This window comes from Arachis duranensis, chromosome 3, assembly GCF_000817695.3.
Source record: "Arachis duranensis cultivar V14167 chromosome 3, aradu.V14167.gnm2.J7QH, whole genome shotgun sequence".
Lineage (NCBI taxonomy): Eukaryota > Viridiplantae > Streptophyta > Magnoliopsida > Fabales > Fabaceae > Arachis > Arachis duranensis.
In genome coordinates this window covers 120,202,016-120,228,952 of record NC_029774.3, presented here as the reverse complement: position 1 = coordinate 120,228,952, position 26,937 = coordinate 120,202,016, and the positions used below count along the sequence as shown (strand labels likewise).

At 34.6% G+C, this 26,937-nt stretch overlaps 2 protein-coding genes across 2 annotated transcripts; both read right to left on the bottom strand.

Annotated features, from left to right (window-relative positions):
- Positions 1–8,705: 8,705 nt before the first annotated feature.
- On the bottom strand, positions 8,706–9,749 carry LOC107480722 (dof zinc finger protein DOF1.6). Its single transcript, XM_021139010.2, has 2 exons — positions 9,638–9,749; positions 8,706–9,508 (listed from the first exon to the last, which is right to left on the bottom strand). Exon 2 carries the CDS (start codon positions 9,452–9,454, stop codon positions 8,843–8,845), a length of 612 nt encoding a protein of 203 aa, XP_020994669.1. The 5' UTR covers positions 9,455–9,508; positions 9,638–9,749; the 3' UTR covers positions 8,706–8,842.
- Positions 9,750–11,094: 1,345 nt separating this feature from the next.
- Positions 11,095–13,003, bottom strand: LOC107480788 (40S ribosomal protein S6). The gene is made up of 6 exons (XM_016100961.3): positions 12,915–13,003; positions 12,757–12,821; positions 12,265–12,322; positions 12,072–12,180; positions 11,623–11,895; positions 11,095–11,508 (listed from the first exon to the last, which is right to left on the bottom strand). Exons 1-6 carry the CDS (start codon positions 12,918–12,920, stop codon positions 11,273–11,275), a joined length of 747 nt encoding a protein of 248 aa, XP_015956447.1. The 5' UTR covers positions 12,921–13,003; the 3' UTR covers positions 11,095–11,272.
- Between the last annotated feature and the right edge of the window lie 13,934 nt (positions 13,004–26,937).

Here is a 26,937-nt window from a genome sequence, read left to right as displayed (position 1 = left end):
TATTTTAATAATTAGTTTTAATATATATTTAGCATAGTTAATCATTATATATAAATACAAGTTTAATTTATACATCTTTTTACACTAGTTACTGATACGAAAATAAATTTATTAATATTAGTCAATTCTTAATTAGTTAAAATTAGTCAATTTTAGAGAATTTAAGTCTATAATTTAAAATTTAGGATTAAAAGATTATAATTTAGAGTTTAGATTTAAGATAAATAAAATAATTTTTTAAAAAGTAAAAAAAGTTATATATAGTATAATTATCAGAATTTAATTAGTAATTGGTCAAAATGTAATTGTATCCATTTATTAATTCAATGCACAAGATTCTCTCTTTCTTTCTCTCTCTCTTTCTCTCTCTAACTCAAATTTCTGATACCTTCCATGATATTATAGCTTCAGTTATGATCCATAAAAAAATCCACAATTTTCGCTCCTAACAATCAAGCATTGTCGTTAATAGCCAACTTTCTAACAACAATCAAGCTCAATGAAAATAATCACAAAGCATAGAAATGCTAAGCCCTAGCATGCATTAAGGCGAACCAATTGCAAAATCACATCAGCAATGGATTAGTTCCAAGAAGGTTTGTCAATGATAAAGACAAAGCAGAAGGAAATGTCTCTCAGGAATTTGACAATTGGGAGCAACGAGATCAATGCTTAGTCGCATGGATACTATTAGCGATGGATGAGACGTTTGTGCACAAAGTTGTAGAATACGAGTTTGCATACGAGGTCTGGGAAGCGTTAGAAGAAAATTTTGCAGCAAGATTGAAATCAAAGATGGGAGTGCTAAAAACTCAGCTCAAGTCAATCAAGAAGTTCAATTCTACAGTCGCATAATATATAACCAAGATTAACAAGGTAACAAATGCGTTAGTAGCTTTTGGAGCACTATTGTCCAAAGAGGAATATTTTGAGTTTGCATTAGGAGGCTTAAATGTAGAGTTTAGTACTTTCATCACCATGATCAATGAAAAATCTGAGCACATGTCAATCAGTGAGTTTGAATCCCAACTTCTTGCTCAAGAAGAGGTAAACGAATGGTTTAGAAAGTCATATTTAACTATGATGCATGCTAATTTAGTTAAAAAAGAACCAGAATCTGAAAAAGAAGAAACCAGATATCTTGAGTATGATAACTATGGAAGAGATTATGGAAGAGGCCAAACTAGTAAAAGAGGTAGAGGAAGAAACTTTAGAGGAAGACGCTCTTAGTGGCAAGGTCGCGAACCCCAATGCCAATTGTGCGGAAGGATTGGCCACATTGTCTGGCAATGTTACCATAGATTGAACCCCAATTATCAAAATTCTCAGCTGCAAAACTCAAATGACCCTCCCCCACCCAATGTCTATTTTCATCATGAACTCCATCTTCAATCCCTCCTTATAGTTCCATCCAGCAACTTGGATTTAGGGTGATATCCAGATTCAGGCGCCTCTCACCACATCACTTTTGATAAGATGAACCTGGTCTCTAGCTCAGAATATGATAGACCTAAATAGGTGTTTAGAGGTAATGAAAAATGTACGAGTATTGCTAATATTGGAAGATCTATCATGCATGCACCTAAATCAAACAAGTTTTTTAAACTTTAGAATTTGATATATGTTCCAACTATCTCAAAAACTTTGGTCAGTGTTTCAAAATTCGCATTAGACAATAGAGTAATTTTCAAATTTTGGCCTTATACATATACTGTAAAATGCCAGGAGTCAAAGAAAATCCTCTTACAAGGCAAGCTTAGAAACGGTCTGTATAAGTTTGAGGATGTTCAGATTTCAAGGTCAATTTGGAATGCATAAAAAGTAAAAGAATTCAGCAATGATTAAAAGCATATGTATGCAAACATTGCTACAAAAAGACTAATACAAAATTAAGAAAGCATGACAAGCTCAGAATCAGCAAAAGACTATAATATCACAGCAAAAGTCACAAATAGTAGTGGGAGTAGCTTAGATTGTAACATTGATAGTAAAATTGATAATGAATCTAATGAGAATGTTGTAAACAATCAAAACAATTATGACAATGTAACATTTTCTTTTGCAAATAAATAAGAGTCAAATAAAACTTTCAATAAGTGTTTTATAAACTCTGACCAATCTAAACATTCAATTCTTACTGCATCTGCAAATTCTGAACTCAACTACATTCATCTCATCTCATACTGTATTTGCATAACTCTATAACTTCAAACCTTGACAGCAACTCTCACACTCCAACAGATTCACCACAAATAAACCCACACCAAACCTCTACTACTACTCCTTGCTATAATCCCTCACCCCTTCACCTCATCATATCAGCATCTCACTTGACCCATGGCACAGAAAGCTTGGTCATCCCTCCACCCAAATAACCAAATACATACTGAGCAGCAATAATATCTCCATACCAAAAACTAACTCAACCACAAATCCTCAGCCTTGTAAAGGCTGCTACATTAATAAAATCCATCAACTACCTTTCCTCCCTTTAACACTCAATACACTCAATCTTTAGAACTCATCTATTCAGATATTTGGAGATTAGTACTAACTCCCAGCAAGTCTAGTCCTTTATTGATGCCTTCAGCAGATATACATATACTTATATCTTAAATGCAAAATCCCAAACCTTCAATATCTTCTGTCAATTCAAAACATCAATAGAAACCAAAACAAGCCATAAAATCAAGTCTTTACAAACTGACAATAGGGGGAGGGGAATATATGCCCACAGCCTTCACCCGGATTATTAACTCCCACGACATCCAACTAGGCTATCATGCCCATACACACATACACACAAACATCAACAGAATAGCTATGCTGAAAGAAAGCGCATGTATCTAACCGAGACCTCATTAGCACTCTTGTCTCAAGCATCCTTACCTCTATTCTTTTGGGATGAAGCCCTTCTTATTGCAAGCTACCTAATCAATCGGTTATCCATGTAAGTGCTCAATCTCAAATAGCCAATTGAAATATTTTTTTAGCAAATTTCAGATTATAATTTTCTCAAACCATTCGAATGTGCCTGTTTTCCCTCCTGAGGCCATACAATCGCCACAAATCTAATCACAAATCTCACAAGTGTGTCTTCATTGGCTCCAACCAAAATCATAAGGGAGACAAATATCTATCCCCAACTGGCAGAGTTTACATAGCTAAAAATATCGTGTTCAATGAAAATGAATTTCCCTTTCTCTCCTTCTTCAGCAAAGTCTCTCCGAAATAAACTCTCTCATCCACAACAACTATCCTCACAATGACATACACAATCCTTCCCAAATCTCAAAACCAATCCTCTCTCTCACAGTCCAACCACACCAACCCACAGTCTTAGATGTTTATGATGCATCTCCCACTAATATCAATACTATATATACTTCATTGCCTATTACATTAGTTTCCTTTCCTAAAAATTTTGCATCTTCTACTACTCATAAATTTTTACATACAACACCGAATGAGGCTCTCCCTTCACAGGTCATGCCCAGTTGACAAGCACCAGCGGCTTCCGTTCCTCTTCAGCAAACCTAAATTATTCATCCTATGTAGTCCAGAAGCAAAAGTGATATCTTCAAACCAAAGACACTCACGGCCACAATCTCCAAAGCCGCTGATTCTGCTGCCCAAATAGATACTGCTTAACTTCTTCTGAAGACAATTACTAAAGTCCTTGTCCACCCCCGATGGAAGTGGAAGGCCACAATGGAAGAGGAATATAACGCGCTTTTAAAGAACAATACCTGGAAACTTGTTGATCCACCACCAAACTCCACAACAATTGGTTGTCGATGGGTTTTTAGAGTCAAATGGCACCCTAATGGGACTATCCAAAAATACAAAGCTAGGCTAGTAGTCAAGGATTTTCATAAAAAAATAGGGATAAATTATTATGAGATTTGTCAGAGTAGTATTAACTGTAGCACTTGCAAAAGGGTGGAGAATCTATCAATAGGATTTCAACAATGCCTTCCTTAACGATAGTCTCCATGAAACAGTTCACATGTCACAACCAGAAGGTTTTGTCTCGCAGTCATCCTATCAATTTTGCAAGCTTCAGAGGTCTATCTACAGCCTCAAACAGGCTCCTCGAGCTTGGTTCACCAAGTTAAGCTCGACCCTTCAACAATTCGGATTTATCAACACAAAGTTTGATGTCTCCTTATTCACCAGATTCTCGCCCTCTTTTACTACCTACATTGTTGTCTATGTTGACAACATCCTGGTCACCAAAAACTCAGAATCAGAAATCAACAATCTCATTTCACAATTACACTGTGTCTTCTCACTAAAAGTCTTAGGTGAAATCGGTTACTTTTTTGGAATAAAAACTAAAAGAGAGCCAAATGGATCTATGACTTTAACACAGACAAAAATATATCAAAGACTTACTGAAAAAGGCTGATATGAGCAATGCTAAGCCAATGCCCACGCCCATGACTGCTGCCCTAAAAGTATTAGCCTTTGAAGGTATCCCTTTCGACAATCCAACCTTGTACATGTCGGTTGTTAGAGGACTATAATATGCTACACTAGACCAAAAATCTCTTATGTTGTTAACAAGGTAGCTCAATTTCTGCACTGTCCACTTGAGACTCACTGAAAGGTAGTAAAAAGGATCTTACGTTACTTGTCAGGAACAATGCATCATGATCTCCACTTCAGTTCTTCTCTAAACCTAAGAATCTACAGCTTCTGTGACTTATATTGGACAAGTGATGTTGATGATAGAAAATTCACAAATGAATTTGATATGTTTCTAGCTTTGAACTTGGTGTCCTCAGCCAGTAAAACATAAACGGCAGTATTGAAAAGCATCATAGAGACTAAATTTAGAGAAATCACTGACACATTATGGAAATGAAACTAGTCTGTTCCACTAAGCCAGTCATCTATTGTGATAATCAAAGCGCAGTGATGCTATCATCAAATTCAATCATGCACAACAGATCCAAACACTTTGTTTTCAACCAATCTTCTGTCAGAGATTATGTTGTTAGGAAAGAAGTTTTTGTCTAATACATTCCAGCACAAGATCAATTAGCCGATACTCTCACCAAAACTTTGTTAGCATCAACCTTCCTAAAATTTAAAAAACAACTAAGAGTTTAAGAAGCACAGCAACAATTCTAGCTAAAATATTAGACAGTTAGAGTATGAATCTCAGAATAACCGGTGCAGGCAGAGTTAGTTAGCCACTGCCAAAATCAGTTTAAGTTCACCCTAGCTTATACTCAATATAAATGCCCAAAATGTAATTGTATCCATTTATCAATTCAATACACAAAACTCATTTTCTCTCGCTCTCCTTCTTTCTCTCCCTCTCTATTTCTCTTTTATCTCTTTTAAGCTCAAACTTCTGTTAACTGAATGATCCAGAAAAAAAATTAAATAATTATGTAAAAGTAAACTCTACTATTTATAGTAATAAATATCACTTTTTAAAACAATGTTATACGCTTTTTTTTGTGTCTCAATTTTTTTTTTGTTTCTAATGTTATACTTATTACATTCTTTTAAGTATTTATTGAAAAAAATAATAATAATAAAGATCATAATAAAAAAAAGAAAATATATTTTTATATTTTTCTTTTAAATATGTAGGTATTCAATAAAGTTTAATGATTATTTTAATAATTACATACAATTAAAAAGTAGTCCCAAATAAAATTGAGAAGGAATAAATAGGTTAAAAACTAAAATTTAATAAATATATAAGTTATTATTAAAAATTATATAAAAATATTATGTATACAATAAAATCAACCATTTTATATTTTTGTATAAATATATGTGTAGTTTAATTTATTTTTAATATATATTTTATATTTTATGTGTATTCTATATTAGTAGATGATTTTAATAACCAATTTTAATGTACATCTAATATAGTATGATTAAAAGTTATATACTTTTGTGGGTTTTTTTATGGGTTGTTAAGCTTTAGACTTTTTAATTAAAGTAATTCGATAACTGATTATATTAATTTATTACTCCGCTAGATAACCAACTAGGAGTATAGCCAATTAGAACCAATTAATTGAAAAATAATAGATTTATTATAGAAAAAAATTATCCCTCACTATTCTAATTTTCAAATTTTTCTAGACTTATACATTAATTTAATAGTTAATAAATAGAGCCATGCTACACATACAAGTCTTTTTGACTTACAAGTCTTACAAATTGCTACACATATGGGCCTTTTAATGCGTTATTCAACCGTTTCATATTTTCAAACCGCTACACTCACCATGTATTATGAACGACTCTTCTTCTTCTTCTCATTCTTCTTCCTCTTTCTCTCCCTCTCCCTCTCCCTCTCCCTCTCCCTCTCCCTCCTCTTCTTCTTCTTCTTCTTCGTTTTTTTTATTTTCATGGTTTCTGAAATCAAGCTTTGAAATTGTTTGAATATAATGGAATTTCAGAAATACACCCAAACGATTACAGAAATACACCCAAATAGTTACAGAAATTCACCCAAACGATTATAGAAATACACCCAAAAGATTACAGAAATACACCCAAAGGATTTAAGAAATACACCCAAAATTCGTTGAAGTACACCTTATGCATAATTCAGAATTCTTTCTCTTTCTCCTCTTTATCTTCTGCTACTTCTTCTTCTTCAAAAACGATTTCAGAGCTTGATGTCAAAAAACAATGGAAATTGAAAATAACGAAGAAAGAAAACAGAGAGAAAAGCACGTAAATGAAGAAGAAGAAGAAGAAGACGAGGAAGAAGAACGTGCAGTAAGAAGAAGAAGAATGAGAAATAGAAGGCAAAAAGAAACGAAAAAAAAGGAAAAGAAGAAGAGTAAGAGAAAGAAGAACGTGCAGCAAGAAGAAGAAGAAGGAGAAAGAGAAGGCAAGAAACGAAAGAAAAGAAGAAGAAGAAGATGAAGAGGAAGAAGAACAGTTCGAAACGCGTTTTGAGCGTTGGTTTTAATTAGACTTGTAAGACCTACAAGCCTTAATCGCTTGTATGAGAAAAATTTCTCTAAAAAATAATATCAGATGTCCAATAACAAATAAAGGAACTTACAACAAACGGTTTAACATTGTTTTTAAATAGTTGGTCCAGCAGCTATAGATCAAATAATTATTTGATTTTTAAGCTCAAAAGGCTAGGTCTATTAAGCTATAAGCTAGTCAATGAAATGGATGAGTTATACCCAAAATCACGAATCAGTGATAGAAAGTAGGCAACCCTAGTTCAACCGATTTGATGGTCCAATTGACTAATCACTAAGGTAAGTAATGAGATGTGTGGGTCCACCTTTCATTCATGCTAAAGTTGTTATTGATATATATACATTTCTCTCATAGATCAGAGACTAGAGAAGAAGCTAATTAGATATGAAAGATTAGGTCCACAAACATATATCTAGAGTGATGAATATATTTCATCAGAATCATATATAGTGATAGTGGTAATTAAGTTTATACACTAGAATGGTTGTACATGCATGTGTCACTCACAGCTTTATGATGAAGAAATTGCTAATTAGACCAATGAATAATGGAACAGATGGAGAAGGTTCCCCACTCCCACTTTCTTCAATTTCATTATATGTGACCAAGGTTTAAACTTTTAACAACTTTGGATTCTCCAAATCACATCATGTTGAAGTCGACTTTAATCTTAAACAACCAAACAAATTAAACTTCAGTCAGCTTCACGCATGCCACACAAATTATATTATTCGTGCAAGATCACTATTCAAGAATTGAATTAGATCAGATGATTGCCACTTTTTAACCGTGTATGAGTACGTACAGTCCATGATATAGTTTGTATATGATTCTTATTTCCACAAATTTTCTGTTTTTCGAAAATTCTTTGCCTCAACATCCAAATATGACTTGGTCCAGATATATATGACTTGGTCTCATCATTCATAAAATGCACATGGTAGAAATGTCACGACTAGTATTAACAATTAACAATTATTTAAATAAAAATATCAAAAATATTTTTTTTGCAGATATTTTGTATAAAAATATAATTTATTTATTTAGCCATACTCTAAATAAAAAAATATTTTTATAATATATCAAAATCTAGTTGCTATATCAAAATCCGCTATTACTCAGCTCTGATTTATGCTGTCTTAATTAGTTGGTTTGTTCGTAGAATATTTTGTGAGCTTGAATGTTTGCAGCAAATTAATTAATGAAGAGTGCTAGAGTCAGTAATTTTTATGATTTGTAGCTATCAAGTAGTCATCAATGATGTTTTTAATGGTGTGTGATTATTCATTTTTCTTTTACTGATTACATGTTGTCCAGAATTTAATAAAGTTGTCCGCTGCTAAACTTTTCCTTAATTATATAGTATCTAAAAGCTTGATTAAAGCTTCTGCTTTCAGAAGTCCTCTAAGTGTATGTGAAGTAAATTAACCTTAATTCTAATGGAAAACAATGACAATTAAATAAACTAGTTTTGCATACTGCACCATAAAGCATAGCAGCGATGACGTACTGATGAGTGAACCGCGCACAGAGCTGAGTTGTGAATCTTAGAGCATTTGGATCGACAATGCTCAACACGGAACCATCTTTTCCAATTCTTCCATCGTCTTTTTGAACTAAGAAAGAAAATGGACACTCTTGATTTCTTGGTGATCACCAATTATACATATTATATCTTCATTTTAGACGTCAGTTTGGGCATATATATCTTTGGTGGAATTAAATGGTAAAGAAATTAAAATTAGATTTCCAAACCTAATACAAATTAAACCAGAAAAGGAAATGACAGAAATTAAACATTAGGTGGTAAACTGGTAATAATTAATAATATGATGATGGAGATGGTGCAAATGCAATGCAATCATGGAGGAGGCATAGGGTGGTTCCATTTGAGATGTGGCCATTGATTTGGTGTGATGAAAGAAGGAGAGGAAGAAGCTGCTGTTCTTGGCATGATATTGGTCTGTGACTGAGAAGAGTTGTTATTATTAGCGCTTATGGAAGAAGTGGTGCAGACAGTAGTACTCCAGAAAGAGTAGTTGGCATGAGAGGGCCATTGATGATGAAGGTGAGAAGCAGCAGCAGTTGTATATTCTGCCATGCTGCTCCCTGATGTTGCTGCTGCTGCTGCTGATGATGATGCAGTAGAACCAGCAGCATGATGATGAGAGGAAGAAGAAGTAGTAGTAGCAGTGTTGAAGGTACGCTTGTTGGGCTTGTTCTTGATCTTGTTCTTGGAAGCACCAAGAGGAATATTCCTGAGGGTTCCACCTTGTGTCCAGTACCTCTTACATGCTTTGCACAAGTATCGAGGCTGTGACAGGCTGTAGTTATTGTAGTAGCAGAACTTGGTGTTGTCTGAATCACACCGTGGGCATTTATGCTGTGGCGGCGGCCGAGGCGGAGGCAGAGGCGGAGGTGGAGGCAGAGGCCCAGCAACTTGCTCTTTACTGACCTCTCCTTCTTTCTCCATAGTGAGAGACAGTGAGACAGCTAGCTATATATGCATGGTATCATATTTGGAGGACTGAACAATGATTGATTATAGTTGGCATGTTAAATTAATTAAAGGAGTAATGAAATTGCTGCATGTCATATAGTATACTATACAGTGCACAAGAAATAATAATGCACTGAAAAAGTGCAAAGACCAAACCTAATTTTCTCAGAGGGGAGGGGAGGGAGTGGCGCGTTCTCTTGCTGCTTCCACTCTTTTCGTACATGCATGTGCTATTATATATAATGTCACTTTCTTTTTCTACTAGATAAACAATCATTCTTTATCGACATTTCTTTTCAAATTTTAGCAACAAACATAACCACTTACTCTAAATTATTTTATATGACTTACTTATGAATCAAAACGTATTATAAGAATCTGGTTCATTATCCCCTTCTATGCTTGTTGTTAATCTTTTTTAAAAGCAATAATAGATTATAGGTACATATGTGAAGCAGATCTAGATTCCGGCCTCGTTAAGCACATGATGGAAAGAGAGTGGGAGTTCAATGTACTTCACAAACTGCAAGGAGCATACATGTGTGTCGTGTATGTATGTCATCCAGAAAAATCTGGGAACAAGCTAAGTAATGCAGACCTTATACATAACAATAACTTTTGAATAGTCGTAGTCGTAGAGATTAGAGAATATGGATGTATGTATATATGATGTTATATTATATCCACCTCATGGCTTGTTTGTGTCTATAATGATTATGCGTAGTTAAAAAAGAATGATAGGTAGGTTGAAATGACGCATATCTAAGGTTGTGGTCTCATCCAGATGTCATGCATGAGATGACCTCCTTTGACCAACTGCTCCAACCACCTGGCTTTTCACGCTAGTGCCTACACGTTGTCTTAAGTAATCATTTCTGTGAATGAGGAGTTGGGTAGTTATGCATAACTGTTCCTATTGAGCGACATTAGATCTCGCCCGCCAAGTTCAACTCTTTTCCTGAATGGAGCTATTAATCAGCCACAGTATGCAGATTTTGCCGCTTTCTTTCATGTTTCTTGTTTAATTAAAAATTTAGAGCTAGTATTAGGAAATAGAAACTCTTGTTGGAACTTTTATTTCTTGCCTCATTCATTCTCTCGCTCAAGGCTCTGTTTCACGCCCTTCCTTTGTAGCATCTCTCCCTATTATAACGTTTTTACCTGAAACCAAACCCCCAAAAGGGAAAGACCTATACATACATGCTGAATAATTTGAAGCACTAATGGAGACTAGCCTATAAGGGACGCCAAGGAAAGCTTTGCAAGACATCGTTGCCAAACAGTGCAAGTGCAACTGATCGATACTCAAGTCAAAAGGTATGGTGGGGGGCTAGACGGCTAACGCGTGGAGATGTGCACACTGTCACGTTCTAATTGTTCATTTTTCTTTGTTGGATAACCTGTATTATTCAGTATTGCTTATTGAATGTATCAACCAATTTCATCAAGCCATCGCATTATATGGCTATCCTGCGGTTATTTAATTCGGCTGCAGTACTGTTGAAGTGAGTGTTTTCATTACATGTAATAACACTTGAGATCAGACCCACCCACTGCAAACATACAATTTCAAGGCAATAATCAAAGTAATCCATTCGTTAGGAAATTTCAGCTAGACGAAAATCTTCAATTCAATTTAACTCTCAAACAAATAGGTGCCAAATCCGTCAATAAACTCAACATAATAAAGAAACCATTAATGTTTATCACAATCACCCTCATGGAAAATAAGGACTACCAAAAACTAGGATGAAGTTTACAACTTCACCACACTACCCCTGAAATGAGGGCCTACGCAGTTGCCTTGGCAGCCGCACTGGAAAGCTTGGATCTCCTCTTGGCCAAGCTCTCACTACGGCGCTCCCTCTGTTCCTTCAACCTCGATGCAAGCAACTTCTGATACTCTGCTGCTTCTGACTTGGCCTTGGCAATTCTCTTCTTCTTGTCAGCAATCCTTGCTCGCTTCCTTTGGAGTGTCAAAGGTGTCACCAGTCTTTGTATCTTAGGAGCCTTGCTCACCTTTTTGCCTGAAACCAAACATCCACTACTCAGCCTAGAATTCATCACTAATTGAACCAATATTGGTTCATATCGACAGAAGCATAAAGAGACTAAGAAATTTCGGTGCATAACAAAATTACCATTTTTGGTTGTAAAGGTTCTGCGGTAGGTGTTAACATACTTCCTCACATCATCCTCCTTTGAGAGGTTGAACAGCTTGCGGATTTTGGATGCTCTCTTTGGCCCCCTCATCCTTGGCTTCTCAACATCAGTCAGGCCGGGAAGATCATTGTCACCCTTCTTCACAATCACCAAGTTCAAAACTGAGAGATCAGGGCTGACAATGCACCCGCGAACAGACTTTCTCCTACGCTCTCCATTGCGCCTTCCATATCCACGGAAGCAAGGAGTTCCTGCCCAGTGCATGGCAATCAACATTAAGTCAAAAGAGCTAAATAACACTTGGTAATGAAAATCATGAATCATGCACCCTACTTATTGCAGGACAAAGCCAAAATGAATGGCGTGTATTATTTAACAGTTTATAGTCAACCAAGGAAGGAACCTTTAAGCTTTACAATAATCATACCTCTGTGAAGCAAAAGACGAACACGACCAGGGGTCAACACTCCTTGCTTCATTGGGAATCCTTGCTTGTCACAGCCACCAGTGATTTTGAAGACATAGCCTTTGAATTCCTGTATGAAAAAGGTTTATAAATAATGGAACAACTATTGAAGAGATAGAGAAGACATCGAATATTCAAGGGGAATCCAACATACCTCTCCAAGAGCATCACCAAGGACCTCCTGTGAGATCCTCTTGTCCCAAAATGCACGTCTGCATTTTAAAGTAGAATAACAATATGACGAACAAAATTCAGTATGAACAAATCTCTACCGAAAAACTAACAATCTAACATCATCTATCGAAAGTCAGCATAATGAACAACCAGAATAACAAACTCACAATCAATCTAAAGCACGAACATGTTGCCATAAGGAAACTAGGGTTCATTATGTAATCGATATCAATAGATGAATCTGAAAAAAAAATACTACATTTGCACTAAACAGCAATGGGGCAAAAAATACAAAGCTTCAAATTCTAACAAGAAATCCGGAGCACGATAATGTATAAAGCAAAATTAAAAGAAGCGCTGTTCCAGAGCAGCGCCACTTCAAAGTGGCAATCTTTAACATAACACAGTATACAACACAAGAACAACAACAATAGCAATAAGAAAGAATTGAAAAGAGGAACGAAGAAATTACAGCTTCTGGTCATCGTCGATCTCGAGCTTCTTCTGGCATCCAGTAGTGGGATTAGCAATGTTGAACTGCAGAAAAAAAAAATTCGAAGATTGTTGCTCAGCCACAAAAACATTAAAAAAAATCGAAGCTGAAGACAAAGTAGGGTTTTGAAAGAAGACCTTCATTGTGATGCCGCCGTTGCGAGCTCTCTGCGTGCCTTCCGATTTTGAGCTTAGAACATGCGGCTGGTCAGAGAAGATAGGGTTAACTCGTTCTCTGCTTTTATATATTCTACTCCTCTCTTAAGGGCCCCTTAATTGGGCTTCATAAGCCCATATCCTAACAAACCCAGGCAAAAGCTTGGAAGGAGTATGGGCTTCATATTCTGTACGAGGCCCACTCATCCGTAGTTTAAGTCCCTTAACCTTTTTTCTTTAAATTTACAGTTTAACTTTAACATTCCCTTTACCTGTTATACTATGTGGCTATGTGCACTTTAGCCTTAAAATGGTTTATAATGCAAATAGTTCCCTCTTAAACTTTGAAAATTTTTAAATATGAAAATTTATAACTTAAATTTTTGTTGGTTTTATTAACATTTAATCGAAAAATGACAGATAAATGATTAGATCAAAAGAGATTGTATTTAATGAAATTTTAGTTAAAATTTTGAGAATGGATTAAAATCTAGGATCACTAACGGTAATAAGGTAGATAGGAATTGTATAATTTGAAGGAAATTAATGTTAAGGATCCATATGAATAATTGATTAATTACTAATTTGGATTATTGACATTTTTTATCTACAAATAATTTTAACGAAATGAAGATTAGCTTTTTTTTTTTAAAGAAAAGCTCAATAGATAAAGTGAAACAACAAAGACGAAACAAAATTTAGTTAATCTAAAGTTATTACGAATAACATAAATTCAAATAGAAGACATATAATATAACTTTTGCATATAAACATCAATGCCCTCTATATATCGTTCATTTCAGTGCGAGTAATCTTTTTACCTCACGACAAGCTATGAATGAAATCTGAAACGATTTCATTTCCATTATTGGTCTTCCTCCTTCATTCTTTCTTCTTCCTTCCTACGACATTTTGGATTTTCTTGATCACTTGTCAAGAACATATAAATCATTGATTCTCTTCCACCTTTGTTTGTATTTCTATAGACATATATGGCGTAGAACATAGACCACCATTCTTTTAGGAATCCTCCTTCGGGTGCATCAATCTCTGAAAGTAACTAATAAATTTTAGGTGAATTTCAAGGTTTGCATACTCTTTATTTGTACCTGGCCAGATTCTCCATACAAACCAAGAAACGATGACAAAACTGTCGACATTTCAGCATTGTTTCTGAATCAAAAGGAGTAGAGATCCATTTCCTTTTCTAAACAAGGCCACTTCTTAAACTCCATAGTGTTTTCTAAGTTTTACTTATCATTCTCTGTATTATGAGAGGATTTCTTTATTCTTCTGCGAAATTCCTTACAGTGAAGCTTCCACAAACAATATTCAACATCTTGACGGCTGCGTAGGGACACAAAGACACAAAACAGAGGAGATATGGATAGAAACAATATGTTCATGGATATTAAATTAGTATATTTTGTATTCATCCTTATAGGAAGGACACAACTTATTTTTTATTTTTTTATTATTTTTGTTAATTTTTTATTATTATATTTTTCATCTCAAATTTTTTTAAATCAAAAAATGAGAATAAATTAGATTTTTATAATTTTTTTTAGTTTATTACCGAATAAAATACAAAAACACAAAAATTTATATCTCGTTCCCAATATTTTGTTTTGTCTTGTTCTAAAAAACAAACACAGCCGAAGTTCTGGATTAGTGTGGCTATCCAAAATTGTTCTCTCATAACAAGTCTTGCGCGTCGGAGTCTAATAGGCCTTTAGAATGGATCAGTCCCCACAGCTGCTTCTGAGAGTTAAGGATGTTGAGAATATATTTCCTGAGCCTATATCATTACTAAGAATGATAGTTATAGAAATTCAACTCAATGAGAATCTGTTCTTCTTTGGGATGAGCTCCAGGAAGAGATGGATTAGTCGTCATAGTCAAAACGGAAGGGCTCCTTTCAAAGGTTATGCATCTGCTTGGCATAAAACGCACTACCTAACCTAGCACTATGTTTGGTGGTACCAATCTTGACCAAAGGGAAATGAAAAATATTTAGGAGGCTAATCTTAAAGATATAGTTCAGAAAAGCTTGTTTGGAGTTTTAATTTCAATTGGTTAAAGACCACGATCAATGCAACAATTGAGTTGAATATTCCACTACAGTATAATACATGTAACAAACACAGAGTATATTTCTATTTTTGTGAATGTAAAAAATGAAATATCTGATGTTAATGCAGTTTTATACCTTAAATAACCATTGTAGGTTGAGATCTCAGAGAAGTGAATTCATTTGAGAAAACAGGTGACAGTGAAATATGAGTCAGGGTTTCAGACTAATAAACAAACAAACCAGTTTTCTACCTCATCAACATGCATAAATAAAGACACAATTAGGTTAAAGCATATGAGAAAAGGAGATAGGAAAGTAGAGTGTTGATGAGCAGAGTCACATGCATGCCCGGTGGCAAAGCTGGAATAGTTACTTGAAACCAACGGCAATGAATGAATGAATAGACAAGGTTTCATTATATTATGGTCAAAAGAAAAAAACCTGCACTCAAAACAGTATATAACAAAGAGTTTAGGAACCAGAAAGAAAAGAAGATTACCTATCAGTAGTAGTAGTAGCAGCCAATGCTTGAATCAGAAGACACACACACATTCACTGAACCGCCTAATGTGAAATAATCCTTTTTTATTTTCTTTCTTTGAAAACAAGAAGCTTCTTCTACTTCTCCTTTCTTTCTTTTTTTTCTCGTTCTCAAAATAGGAGCCATGAACACCATAGTTAGTTTATGGAGACACAAAACCAGCCATATATAATTATTACTGACTACTATTGGCATTAAGACAATTTTTTCAATCGCAACAGAGATTTTTCTCATGACAAAAAAGAGACTGTAAATATAGTTCAAGTAACAACTAACAAGTGATCTATGCTGTTCGAGTCGGTAATTTTTAGTCTATGAGACGACATGGCAAATGAATGCAAATGTGATATCAGTTTCTTTGTTTTTCGTGGTATTTTCCAAGCTAGTAAGTCAAGAACTAATTCGCCGCATGTACTGATATTTATTTAAAGGTTTATTATTGGCCAATGAATTATTGTATTCACAAAACAAAATTTAAAACTCCAACACTTAAACGAATTAGTGAGTTAACACTGTATCAACCCAACTTAGTTGATGTGATATCAGTTTTGTTAATGTAAATTATTAGTTTCAGTCTCTTCATTTGCAATTTTAGGCCTGACAGTTTTTGATTTGCAAGGGCCAACCTACGGTATCCTTTTGGGCATCCTCCAGTAACATGGTACGGGCCTTAATTAGTCAGATCCCCCAATTGGGGGCCCAGTTCTGCTCCTCCTTACTAAACTATCCTAAGAACTCCCAAACAAAACAGGGGCATATTTGCGTTCATGGGTAGCCTTTTAAATCGAGTAATAGATATTTGCCATAAACTTATATAGTTACGTGTCCTTGAAAACAATATAAATTATTAAAACTAGTATGTTTATCCGTAATAATGTTATGAACATTACTAAACTGTAAGGTTTTTAAAATAAGCTGTTGTTCAATATTTATTTTTTTATTATAAAATTTTAAAAGCTAATAGTACGTAATGATTTTGTAATAAATATTAAAAATTTTATCAAATAAACAAAAAAAGTGTTATCGTGACAAAACAGTAGCATGTAAATAAATAATTTAAAAAGAATAATATTTTGGTAATAAAATTTAGAAATTGTAGTATATAAATTAAAAAATAAAAAAATAGAATGCAAAAAATATTTTAATTGCAATAACATAAAATAATATGTGATATATTTTAATAACATAGAATGTCATATGATATATATTAATTGTAAAATTAGTAATTAATAATTAAAAATAATATATAAGAGATTGAATAAGTAAAAAAATAAAAAAATAGAAAAGAGATAAAAAATATTCAATTCAATTATAACGATAAAATATTACGTAATATATTTTAATTATAAATTAATAAATATATATAACGGATAAATTTGTCTGGCATTAACTTTAGAAAAGGAGTTTAGAAATATTTTTGAATTATAATGTATGTCAATTTTTTTTACTCTAAAGGGTTTTTGAAATTTTCTATCTATTGGTACTTTTAAGATTAATTGTGATGCTAATTATTTTGGTTTGGGTGATAGTGTTGGTTTTGCTTGTGTTATTAGAGATTGTAATAGGAATTGACAAATGGGGTGTTTGGAAATGATCGAGAGTAATAGTATTTTTTAAGGAGAATTGTTTGTTATTTGGAGATGATATCTCTTAGTTTAGGATGTGGGTCAACGAGATGTTATTTGTGAGACGGATTGTGTTGAAGCATTTAATCTTATTACTCAGGATGGTTTTGGGTTTATTGATTCATTAGTGCTCAAAATAAGAGATATCATGCGTTGGAATTGGCGTGTTGACTTCCGTTTAATTATAAAAGATGCAAATACGGTGGCAGATACTATGACAAAGATAACGATAAAATTACAACTTTCGCATGCAAAACTTCTTTTACCTTAGAAGAAGTTTAAAAGTAGTTTTAAATAAAATTATCCTTCCATTTAAACAATTTATTATTTTGTTTATTTTTTTTTATTTAATTTATTTCAGTCGCCAAGACGAATAAATGTTTACATAATTTTATACAACTCACTGAAAATAAGCATCCAACCAAAGACAATTTATACAGCACATTATATAGATGACAAAATACCTACGATTGGGATGAGCATGCGATGAAGCGATACTCTTTTTGAGTGTTTAATTTCTTGTGACTTTGAGAATGGTGGGGGTGAGGTCATCTTAAAGTACGTGATTGCAGCAGAGCAGAGTCTGGGTCTTTGGCCTACGAGAATGCAATCAATAACACACGCCACTTGTTATTGATATCAATTCAGTGTCCACATTTACGCTCACTTGTTCCACGTCACACACTCACTACCTCAAAGGGCAAATTAGGCATTTCAAAATTCAAACCTAAAATAGATCTACGTGGCTATTTGAAAAGCAAATGTATGAGGCTAAATATGCATTTATTTATTAATTATTTAACAGTAGTTTCTTGAATATTGATATTGATTAATAATTTGTGGATAGTTTTGTCACTATCTTCATTGGTGCTGATGCATCTGAAAAGTCGAAAGACTCAATTCTGATTTGGCGGCAGATAAAGAATAACCAACTTTGCTAGCTACTATACTACTACGCTACTACTACTCCTGCTTAGTTTTCAAAGTCACACATGGAATAATAATATTATAACTCAAATTGCATTGTACGTTCGAAAATCCAAACTAAGGTTAGGCAACTTGGATCCTTATCGGTTGTCCTTATGCAGTTAAAGTACCACTATTTACATTATTATTCATTTTATTAGTCAACAGAATATATAGCAAACTAACATAACATGCTAAGGCGCGCGTTTAACCATTATTCTAAAGTTAGTTCTGCTCACAATTCACAAACAATGCCAAACCTAGTTATTTTTAGGGTGCATGTATTTCAAGTATTATTTTATTATTCAAATTTTATTTGTATGAAAATAAAATATATTTTAAAAAAATTAAAAATTAAAGTGATGGTATTTTAATTTTCTGAAATTAAATTTATTTAAAAATTTTCTACGTATTTTTATTCTTTTGCAAAAGATTTAGTAGGAGTTAAAAGACTGATGGTTAATTAACGTTGAAATTGCTCTTGCTTTATTGCGCTCATATCACTATTCATAACTATATCATAATCATCGTTATATTCTTTTAGATTATTGATGAATGGGACCGTATTAGTTCACTTCCCTAATATACCTGTGCAATCTCATTTTGATTGAATCAATAATTGTTCAGTCTTCCCACCCGTGATGTATGATTGGTCTGTATAATTTGATATATATGGTCATGGTCATATCAAGAAAAAGAAAAGAAAATTCCACATATATGTTATTGTTAAATGAGCGGGGCTCATTTTTTGGATATGTAAATTTTGTGTGTATTGTGTATGATTATAGAAGTAGGTGTATTACGTAATTATTATGTTTATTGCTTAATTAGAATAGTTGCTAAATTAAAGGTGATTAGTAATAATGTATCCTAATTAATTATAGCTTATATATATATATATTGGTACTGTTTGTTTTTAAATAATAAAAAAATAAGAGGATTCTGCCGTTCAATCTTTATATGTCCCTGTTTTTTTTAGTAATTTTTCATTTTATTTCATTCATTGTTGGTGTGCTCTCAAAGCTTCAGTGCTTTATCATGGTGCGGTGAGCCTTTTTTCTCTTCTCTTTTTCTTTCTTCACACAACTCTCCAATAGAAATTGCTGGAAGTACATCGCCACCTTTTTCTGCAATTGTGTGCAAGATGGCGACTCCAATCAACAAATAAGCGAAGAAAAGATTTTGATTTGTTCAATTTCGTGGTAACTCCATGGCAGACTCTGTTTTCAGTGATGGTGCTTCTCCAGGGTTTGATGTTCACACTCTATCTCATCTCCTCAATCAACTCAAGCACTTGCAGTCGCAATTGAATCGTAAAAGTGTGAGTCCTCTTTCTGATTCCTCAAGTGTATTCTTTCTTCATCCAAGCGAAAATCCTGGGTTTTAATTATTTCTGTCAAATTGGATACCAAGAACTATAATAAATGGTCCAGAGCAATGTTAGTTGCGCTAAAATCTAAGAATAAGCTTGGCTTTATGGATGACACATTACCGAAACCGAGTGTAGATGATACTAATTTTTCAGCTTGGGACAAGTGTAATATCTTTGTTGTGGCATGGATTATTCAATCCCTGAGTAATGAAATTTTAAGAAGTGTCATTTGGAATGATATAGCTGTGGATATCTGGAATGATTTGAGGCATCGTTACTATCAAGGTGATATCTTTAAGATTGCAGAATTGGAAGAAAAATTGTTCTCTTTGAAGTAGGGGGATTCAAGCATCACTGCTTACTTTACAAAATTGTATAGCATGTGAATCCACGTGTGTTTGTGGGCTGGAAAAGCTTCGAATTCAGAAAAGGAGACTTATACTGTTCGATCCTTAGAGGATTAAATGAGCAATACCACAATATTCGTTCTCAAGTCATGCTTGCTAAACCTCTTCCAGATGTTAATGAAATCTTTTCTTTGCTCACATAACAAGAGAGACATTTGAATTTGACTGACAAAAATGTACATGATCCACAAATTGTGCTCGCTGCTGCAAATTCTAATAGCTTCGTTAACCGTGACGGTAATTCAAGATTCAATTCTCGTGGTAGGGGTGGATATGGAAGAAGCAATAGAGGGAGGGATCGAGGTAATTTTGGTCGAGGCTACCCTAAAATCTGCTCATTTTGCAATAAGGCTGGGCACTTGGTAGATGTTTGCTACCAAAAACACGGGTTCCCTCCCATATGAAGCAGCAGCCTAGAAGCGCTAGCATCAATATGGCTGCAGAAAAGAAATGTGATGACAAAAGCAGTGCAAACTCAACTCAACTGGCAGATCCAACTAGCTCTACAGTGACATTGTCTCTTGAACAAAGGCAACTCCTTATGTCTATCCTCCAACAAGAAGACACTCAGTCTCAAAGTGCCAATCCAGCTCCTCACTCAATCAACCCTTCCAACACCTCAGGTAACTTTTGTGCTTTATCAATGAGTACACATATTTCTTACTTGCTTACAATAAAAAATTTCTTTTCAAAATCTTGGATTGTGGACACAGGAACCACTGACCATGTTACTCATACCATATCAAATTTTGCAGGTTATAGACACATCAATCCTGTTTTAGTTAAACTTTCCAATGACTCACAAATTACAACACAAATAATTGGCACTATTTTTTCAGCAAAGACTTATTTCTCACCAATGTATTGTATATTCCATCATTCAATTTTAATCTCATTTCAGTTTTAAAATTAACTAAAAATTTGCATTGTAAGTGTTCTATAACTGACTCAAGATGTGAGATTCAAAAATTGAATACCTAGAAGATGATTGGCACAGCTGAGGTGGATCAAGGACTTTACATGCTCACACTGTCTGCAAATCAGAATTTATTTTCTCCTCCAACTCAAGTCATATCACACATAGCACAAATAGACATAGCACCTGGATTAGATAATAAAGAAGTTTTGTGGCATTTTAGACTAGGACACATGCCACAAGATAGGATGCATAGCATTCAGAAACTGCACCCATTCATTCATTGTAAAAACATCATACCATGTGATTCTTGTCATTTTTCAAGACAAAGAAAATTACCTTTTATTGACAGTGTTACAGAAATAAAATGTTGCTTTGATCTTATTCATGTGGATATATGGGGACCCATTGCTACTCCTTCTATTAATGGTTACAAGTATTTTCTTATTATTGTAGATGAAAAAAGTAAATTTACATGGATATTTTTTTTGAAATTCAAATCAGAGGCAAGTTCCTCTTACAGGCTTCTGTTAATTTGATTCTAACTCAATTCGAAAAAACTATAAAATGCATAAGAAATGATAATGGACTTGAATTTCATCTTAAAACCTTTTTTTATTCCAAAGGCATACAACATCAAACTAGTTGTGTTGAGACTCCACAACAAAATGGTGGTGTGGAAAGGAAACATCAAACCATTCTCAACACAGCTAGACCCCTCATATTTTAATCCAATGTTCCTAAAATTTTTTGGCATTTTGCTGTTAGCCATGCTGTCCATTTTATCAATCGAATGCCTAGTAAAAAATTGCATGAAAAATCTTCATTTTAAATTTTGTTTCATGAATTACCTGATCTAAAAATTTTGAAAGTGTTTGGGTGTTTAGCTTATGCTTCCACTTTAACTGCTAATCGAAGAAAATTAGATAGCAGAACTAGAAAATGTATATTTTTGGGATTTAAACAAGGAACCAAAGGATACATTCTATTTGACTTGAATTCTAGAGAACTTTTTATTTCAAGACATGTATAATTTTATGAGCTTCATTTTCCATACAAGTTCAAAGACAATAACTCAAGCTCCCAACATGCATCACATACATGCATACCATCTCACAACATTACTAACCTTGATTTATTCGCAATATATCTTGAACCACCGCATATTACACACACTTCCACACATACTCCACACGTTATCATGGAACATCCCATGTCTTCCCCTACACAAGTACTAAGCACTTTCTCACACACTTCAGGCACAACACTGCATGATACACAAGATTCACAAACATCTTTAGCACATTCAGAAAAAGTACAACTGGCTGAAATTACACCACACCCACATATGGCACCGAGAAGGACCACCAGAGAAAGAAGACCCCCTTCTTATTTGCAGGATTATCATTGCATGCTTCTGTCCACATCCACCAAAGCTTAAGTGCCAACCACACACAGGTATCCACTCTCTGAGGTAGTAGATTATGATACTCTTTCGCAAAATCATAAGTGTTTTGCACTACATCTCTCATCCGACCCCGAACCAAAATCCTATCAAGAGGCTGTGGTGCACGAATGTTGGAGAATAGCCATTCAAGATGAACTTTTGGCTCTTGAGAACAATAGAACTTGGTATCTAGTTGATTTACCAATTGGAAAGAGACCCATTGGCTGTAAGTGGATATTCAAGACAAAATACAATCATGATGGTACAGTAGAGCACTATAAAGCGCGATTGGTTGCACAAGGATTCACTCAGAGGCCTGGCTTTGATTTTCTCGACACGTTCAACCCCGTAGTAAGGATGAACACTCTACAAATATTACTTGTTGTTGCCACAAGCAGAAACTGGTTCCTTCATCAGCTGGATGTCAACACAGCGTTCTTACATGGAGACTTATCCGAAGAAGTTTACATGCGAGCACCACCAGGTCTTGATGCTCCAAAAGGAAAAGTCTACAAGTTGGAATGATCCTTATATGGACTAAAACAAGCAAGTAGAATGTGGAATTTGAAGTTGATTGGAGTGCTACAAAGAGAAGATTTTGTTCAGTCAAAACATGATTACTCTCTATTTACTAAAGCCACCGAGAATGGATTTACAGCAATTCTAGTTTATGTAGACGACCTTATTCTCTCTGGAAATGACATGGAAGAAATCAGCACTGTGAAAAAGGTGTTGGATGAGAAGTTTAAAATCAAGGATATTGGCAGACTGAAGTACTTTCTAGGATTGGAATTTGTTCACAGTTCAAAAGGACTGGCAATTTGCCAACGCAAGTACACATTAGACCTCTTAGAAGAATTTGGTATGTTGGGTGCCAAGCCAGCAAGCACTCCTATGCAATATTCAGCTGCCCTCTTCAAGAATTCAGGGACGAAGTTGAGTGATTCACTACGGTACAGGAAACTAGTTGGCAGGTTGCTATATCTCACCAATACTCGACCAGATATTTCATATGCTGTAGGATGTTTGAGGCAATTTCTCGACTGCTCCACTGATCAACATTTTCAAGCAGGTCTCCATGTACTTCGATATCTCAAGAGTGATCCGAGTTCGGGTTTGTTTTTGTCCAAAGACAATAACTTGAAACTCACAGGGTTTGTTAATTCAGACTGGGCAACTTGTCTAGATACTAGAAGATCTGTAACTGGTTATTGTTTTTTTTTTGTGGAACTCTTGTATGTTGGCGCAGCAGGAAGCAAACTACTGTTTCCTGTTCTTCATCAGAGGCAGAATATAGGGCAATGAGCCAGGCAACTAGAGAAGGACAATGGCTAGTGTATCTTCTGAAAGAACTCCAGGCTGAGTATAAGACACCTTTTAGTCTCTTTTGTGACAATCAATCCGCTCTTCACATAGCTGCGAATCTCGTCTTCCATGAAAGGACAAAGCATTTGGAAGTGGACTGTCATTTGGTCAGGGACAAGACTCAAGAAGGAGTGGTGAAGTTGTTGCCCATCAAGACAACTGAACAAACAGCAGACATTCTTACTAAAGCTTTATCTCCGGCTCCCTTCAACACGTGTCGTAGCAAGCTAGGATTATTGAATCTCTATACTCCTAGCTTGAGGGCGGGTATCACGTGACTATCATGCCTATTGCCTAATTAAAATAGTTGCTAAATTATAGGTGATTAGTAACAATGTAACCTAATTAGTGATAGCTTGTATATATATTGGTACTATTTGTTTTCAAATAACAAAAAAAGGATTCTGCCGTTCAACCCTTATATGTCCCTGTTTTTTTTCTTCTTGGTAATTGTTCATTCTATTTTATTCATTGTTGGTGTGCTCTCAAAGTTTCAGTGCTTTATCAGGGTGGTACTAAATATGAATGTGGGGATAATTTTTTTTAAACTATGAAGTGAAGAAAACGGATTGTTTAATTTTTTTTATTAAAAGAAATTAAAAACCCAAATCGCATGGTTCAATTTGTGTGGGAGGAAAAATCAGAAGGTCTGATTTGTATTTTTTAATTTTTTTATTTTAAAAACAAAAATCGAATGGTCCGATTTTAATATTAAATTTTTTTTAATTGTCTAAAATATAAATCGGACGGTCCGATTTGTGTACTACAAATTTTTATAATTTTCTAAATACAAATCGGAGGATCTGATTTACTCTTGACATCACAACTGTATAAAATACTTATACACTTTATAATCGTGTCTTACACTATTTTTTTCCGTATCTAAATTAAAAAGTGAATGAACATAATATATCTTTCTAATTTTTATTTAATTATCTTCTTAATTTTTAAATTTTATATATAAGTTAATTAAATATTTATTTATTTACTTAATGATTTATATATAGTAGCCCAGTCTAGCTACAAGATGCACTCAACAGTCTATATAATTATTACACTAAAAATAAAAAAGTGTTTAAAAAGAATTGCTGCATTTATGATTTATCTTTTTCTTTGCGGGATTTACGTTCTTTCTAAAAGGGATGGCAATTACCCTCCAAAAAATAACAAAACAAAGATTGTGTAACCACAACAATATAATTTTTTGGAGTATTAGAAATTAACAAATTTTGTAATTTATAGTCGTTAATTAATTATTATTAATATTTTTAATAATATTAAATTATATCTAATAGTATAGAATTATTTACTTTTTTTAATAATTAAGTATTGTCCAAATTTTAATAAAAGTACTAGCTCTCTAAACTTTTTTTTATAATTCAACGATACACACAAAATTCTTATGAGTATGTAGTATTTTAATAAAAGTACTAGTCCCCTAAACTTTTTTTTATAATTCAACGATACACACAAAATTCTTATGAGTATGTAGTATAGCTGTGTGTCACAGTAGATTTTAGAAAGTTAAATTTAACAGTGTTTGTATAGTTTTCTAGAATATTTGAGAATGCTCTAGATGGTTCAGGAACGTTCTAGAATGTTTTAGAAGGTCCTGGAATACCTTAGAAGGTTCTAGAAGACTCTGGAAAGTCATAGTGTTCTAAAAGAGTGTAGATGTATATAAAAGTATAAAGAGTGGTATGGAATAATCTAGAAACATTTAGATTGTTGTGGTAGGATAGATATTTGTAAAAAAGGTTCTGGATGATTAATCTAGACCGTTGATTAGATTTAATCCTAACCATCCATTGAGGATGTGGATGGCTATAAATAGGAGATGAGAATTAGTGTGAATAGTGTGTGAATCATTTGTAACAAACACTTGACCAATAAAGTGTTCTTTCCACCAAGCTTCCTTTCTCTTGTGTTCTCTTGTGTTCTTAGCTTTCTTGCTAAGCATTGAGGGTTAGGCTGACTTGGTCTTACCTCAAGAGGTTGAGTAAGTCTGAGTGTCGACACGGTAGCGTTGGAGTGTGTCAAATGCCGTGACAAATTTGGCATCAGAGCAAGGTTTGAGAGAGAGCACAAGTGGTTTGTGGGTATGACTTCTAGTATCACCATTGAGCATGTTGAGTCTCAAAGGGGAAGGGATGCTATTCCTTCTCAATGGAGAGGCAAGAAGGTCCGTTCTTCAAGTGAGCCTAGAGGTAAGGACTCTAACTTCTTAGAAGAAAGAGTTTCTATGTTTGAAAATGTTCTATCCTCTATGGATGAACGCTTCCAAAGGATAGAACATGACAAAGAGACCCTCAAGGCTCACGTGTTGGGAGAACTAGATGCTTTCAAAGAAGGTATGCTCCAAATTGAAGAAAAGCTTGAGAATTCCTTGAAGCTATTTGAGGAAATTCGAGTTTGGTTCGAGTAGGCAAAATCTCGACAAACCATTATAAGGGAGACGACCAAGATTGATCTCCCAAAGCCAAAGGAGTTCAAGGGTGTGAGGGACACTCGAGAGGTGGAGAACTTCCTATGGCAAATGGAGAGGTACTTTGAAGGCCAAGGGGTGGTCGAAGAAGCAATTAAGGTACGTGTTCATACCCTGGGTCAAGCTGTCCGACCCGGGATGTTTAGCGACAAGCCGACCGACCTCTTCAGGTCAGACTATCCGACCTCTTCTCAAAGAGCTCGGCCAAATCGCTAAAGGAGCCCAAAGCAGGCCCAAAATGAAGGAACACAGCCCAATCTAAAGGCAGCTGGTGCACGAAATTGTGATCAATACTTTTCACAACTCAAATAATCCCCGGTGATGAAACCAAAAACCTGGTGTTCAATACCATGGCATAAACACAACTTCGCACAACTAACCAGCAAGTGTACTGGGTCGTCCAAGTAATAAACCTTACGCGAGTAAGGGTCGATCCCACAGAGATTGTTGGTATGAAGCAAGCTATGGTCACCTTGTAAATCTTAGTCAGGAAAACTCAAATGGATATGAATGATATACAAATAAAACATAAAGATAAAGATAGAGATACTTATGTAATTCATTGGTAGGAATTTCAGATAAGCGTATGAAGATGCTGTCCCTTCCGTCTCTCTGCTTTCCTACTGCCTTCATCCAATCCTTCTTACTCCTTTCCATGGCAAGCTTAAGCAAGGGTTTCACCGTTGTCAGTGGCTACCTCCCATCCTCTCAGTGGAAATGTTCAAAGCACCCTGTCACGGCACGGCTATCCATCTGTCGGTTCTCGATCAGGCCGGAATAGAATCCAATGATTCTTTTGCGTCTGTC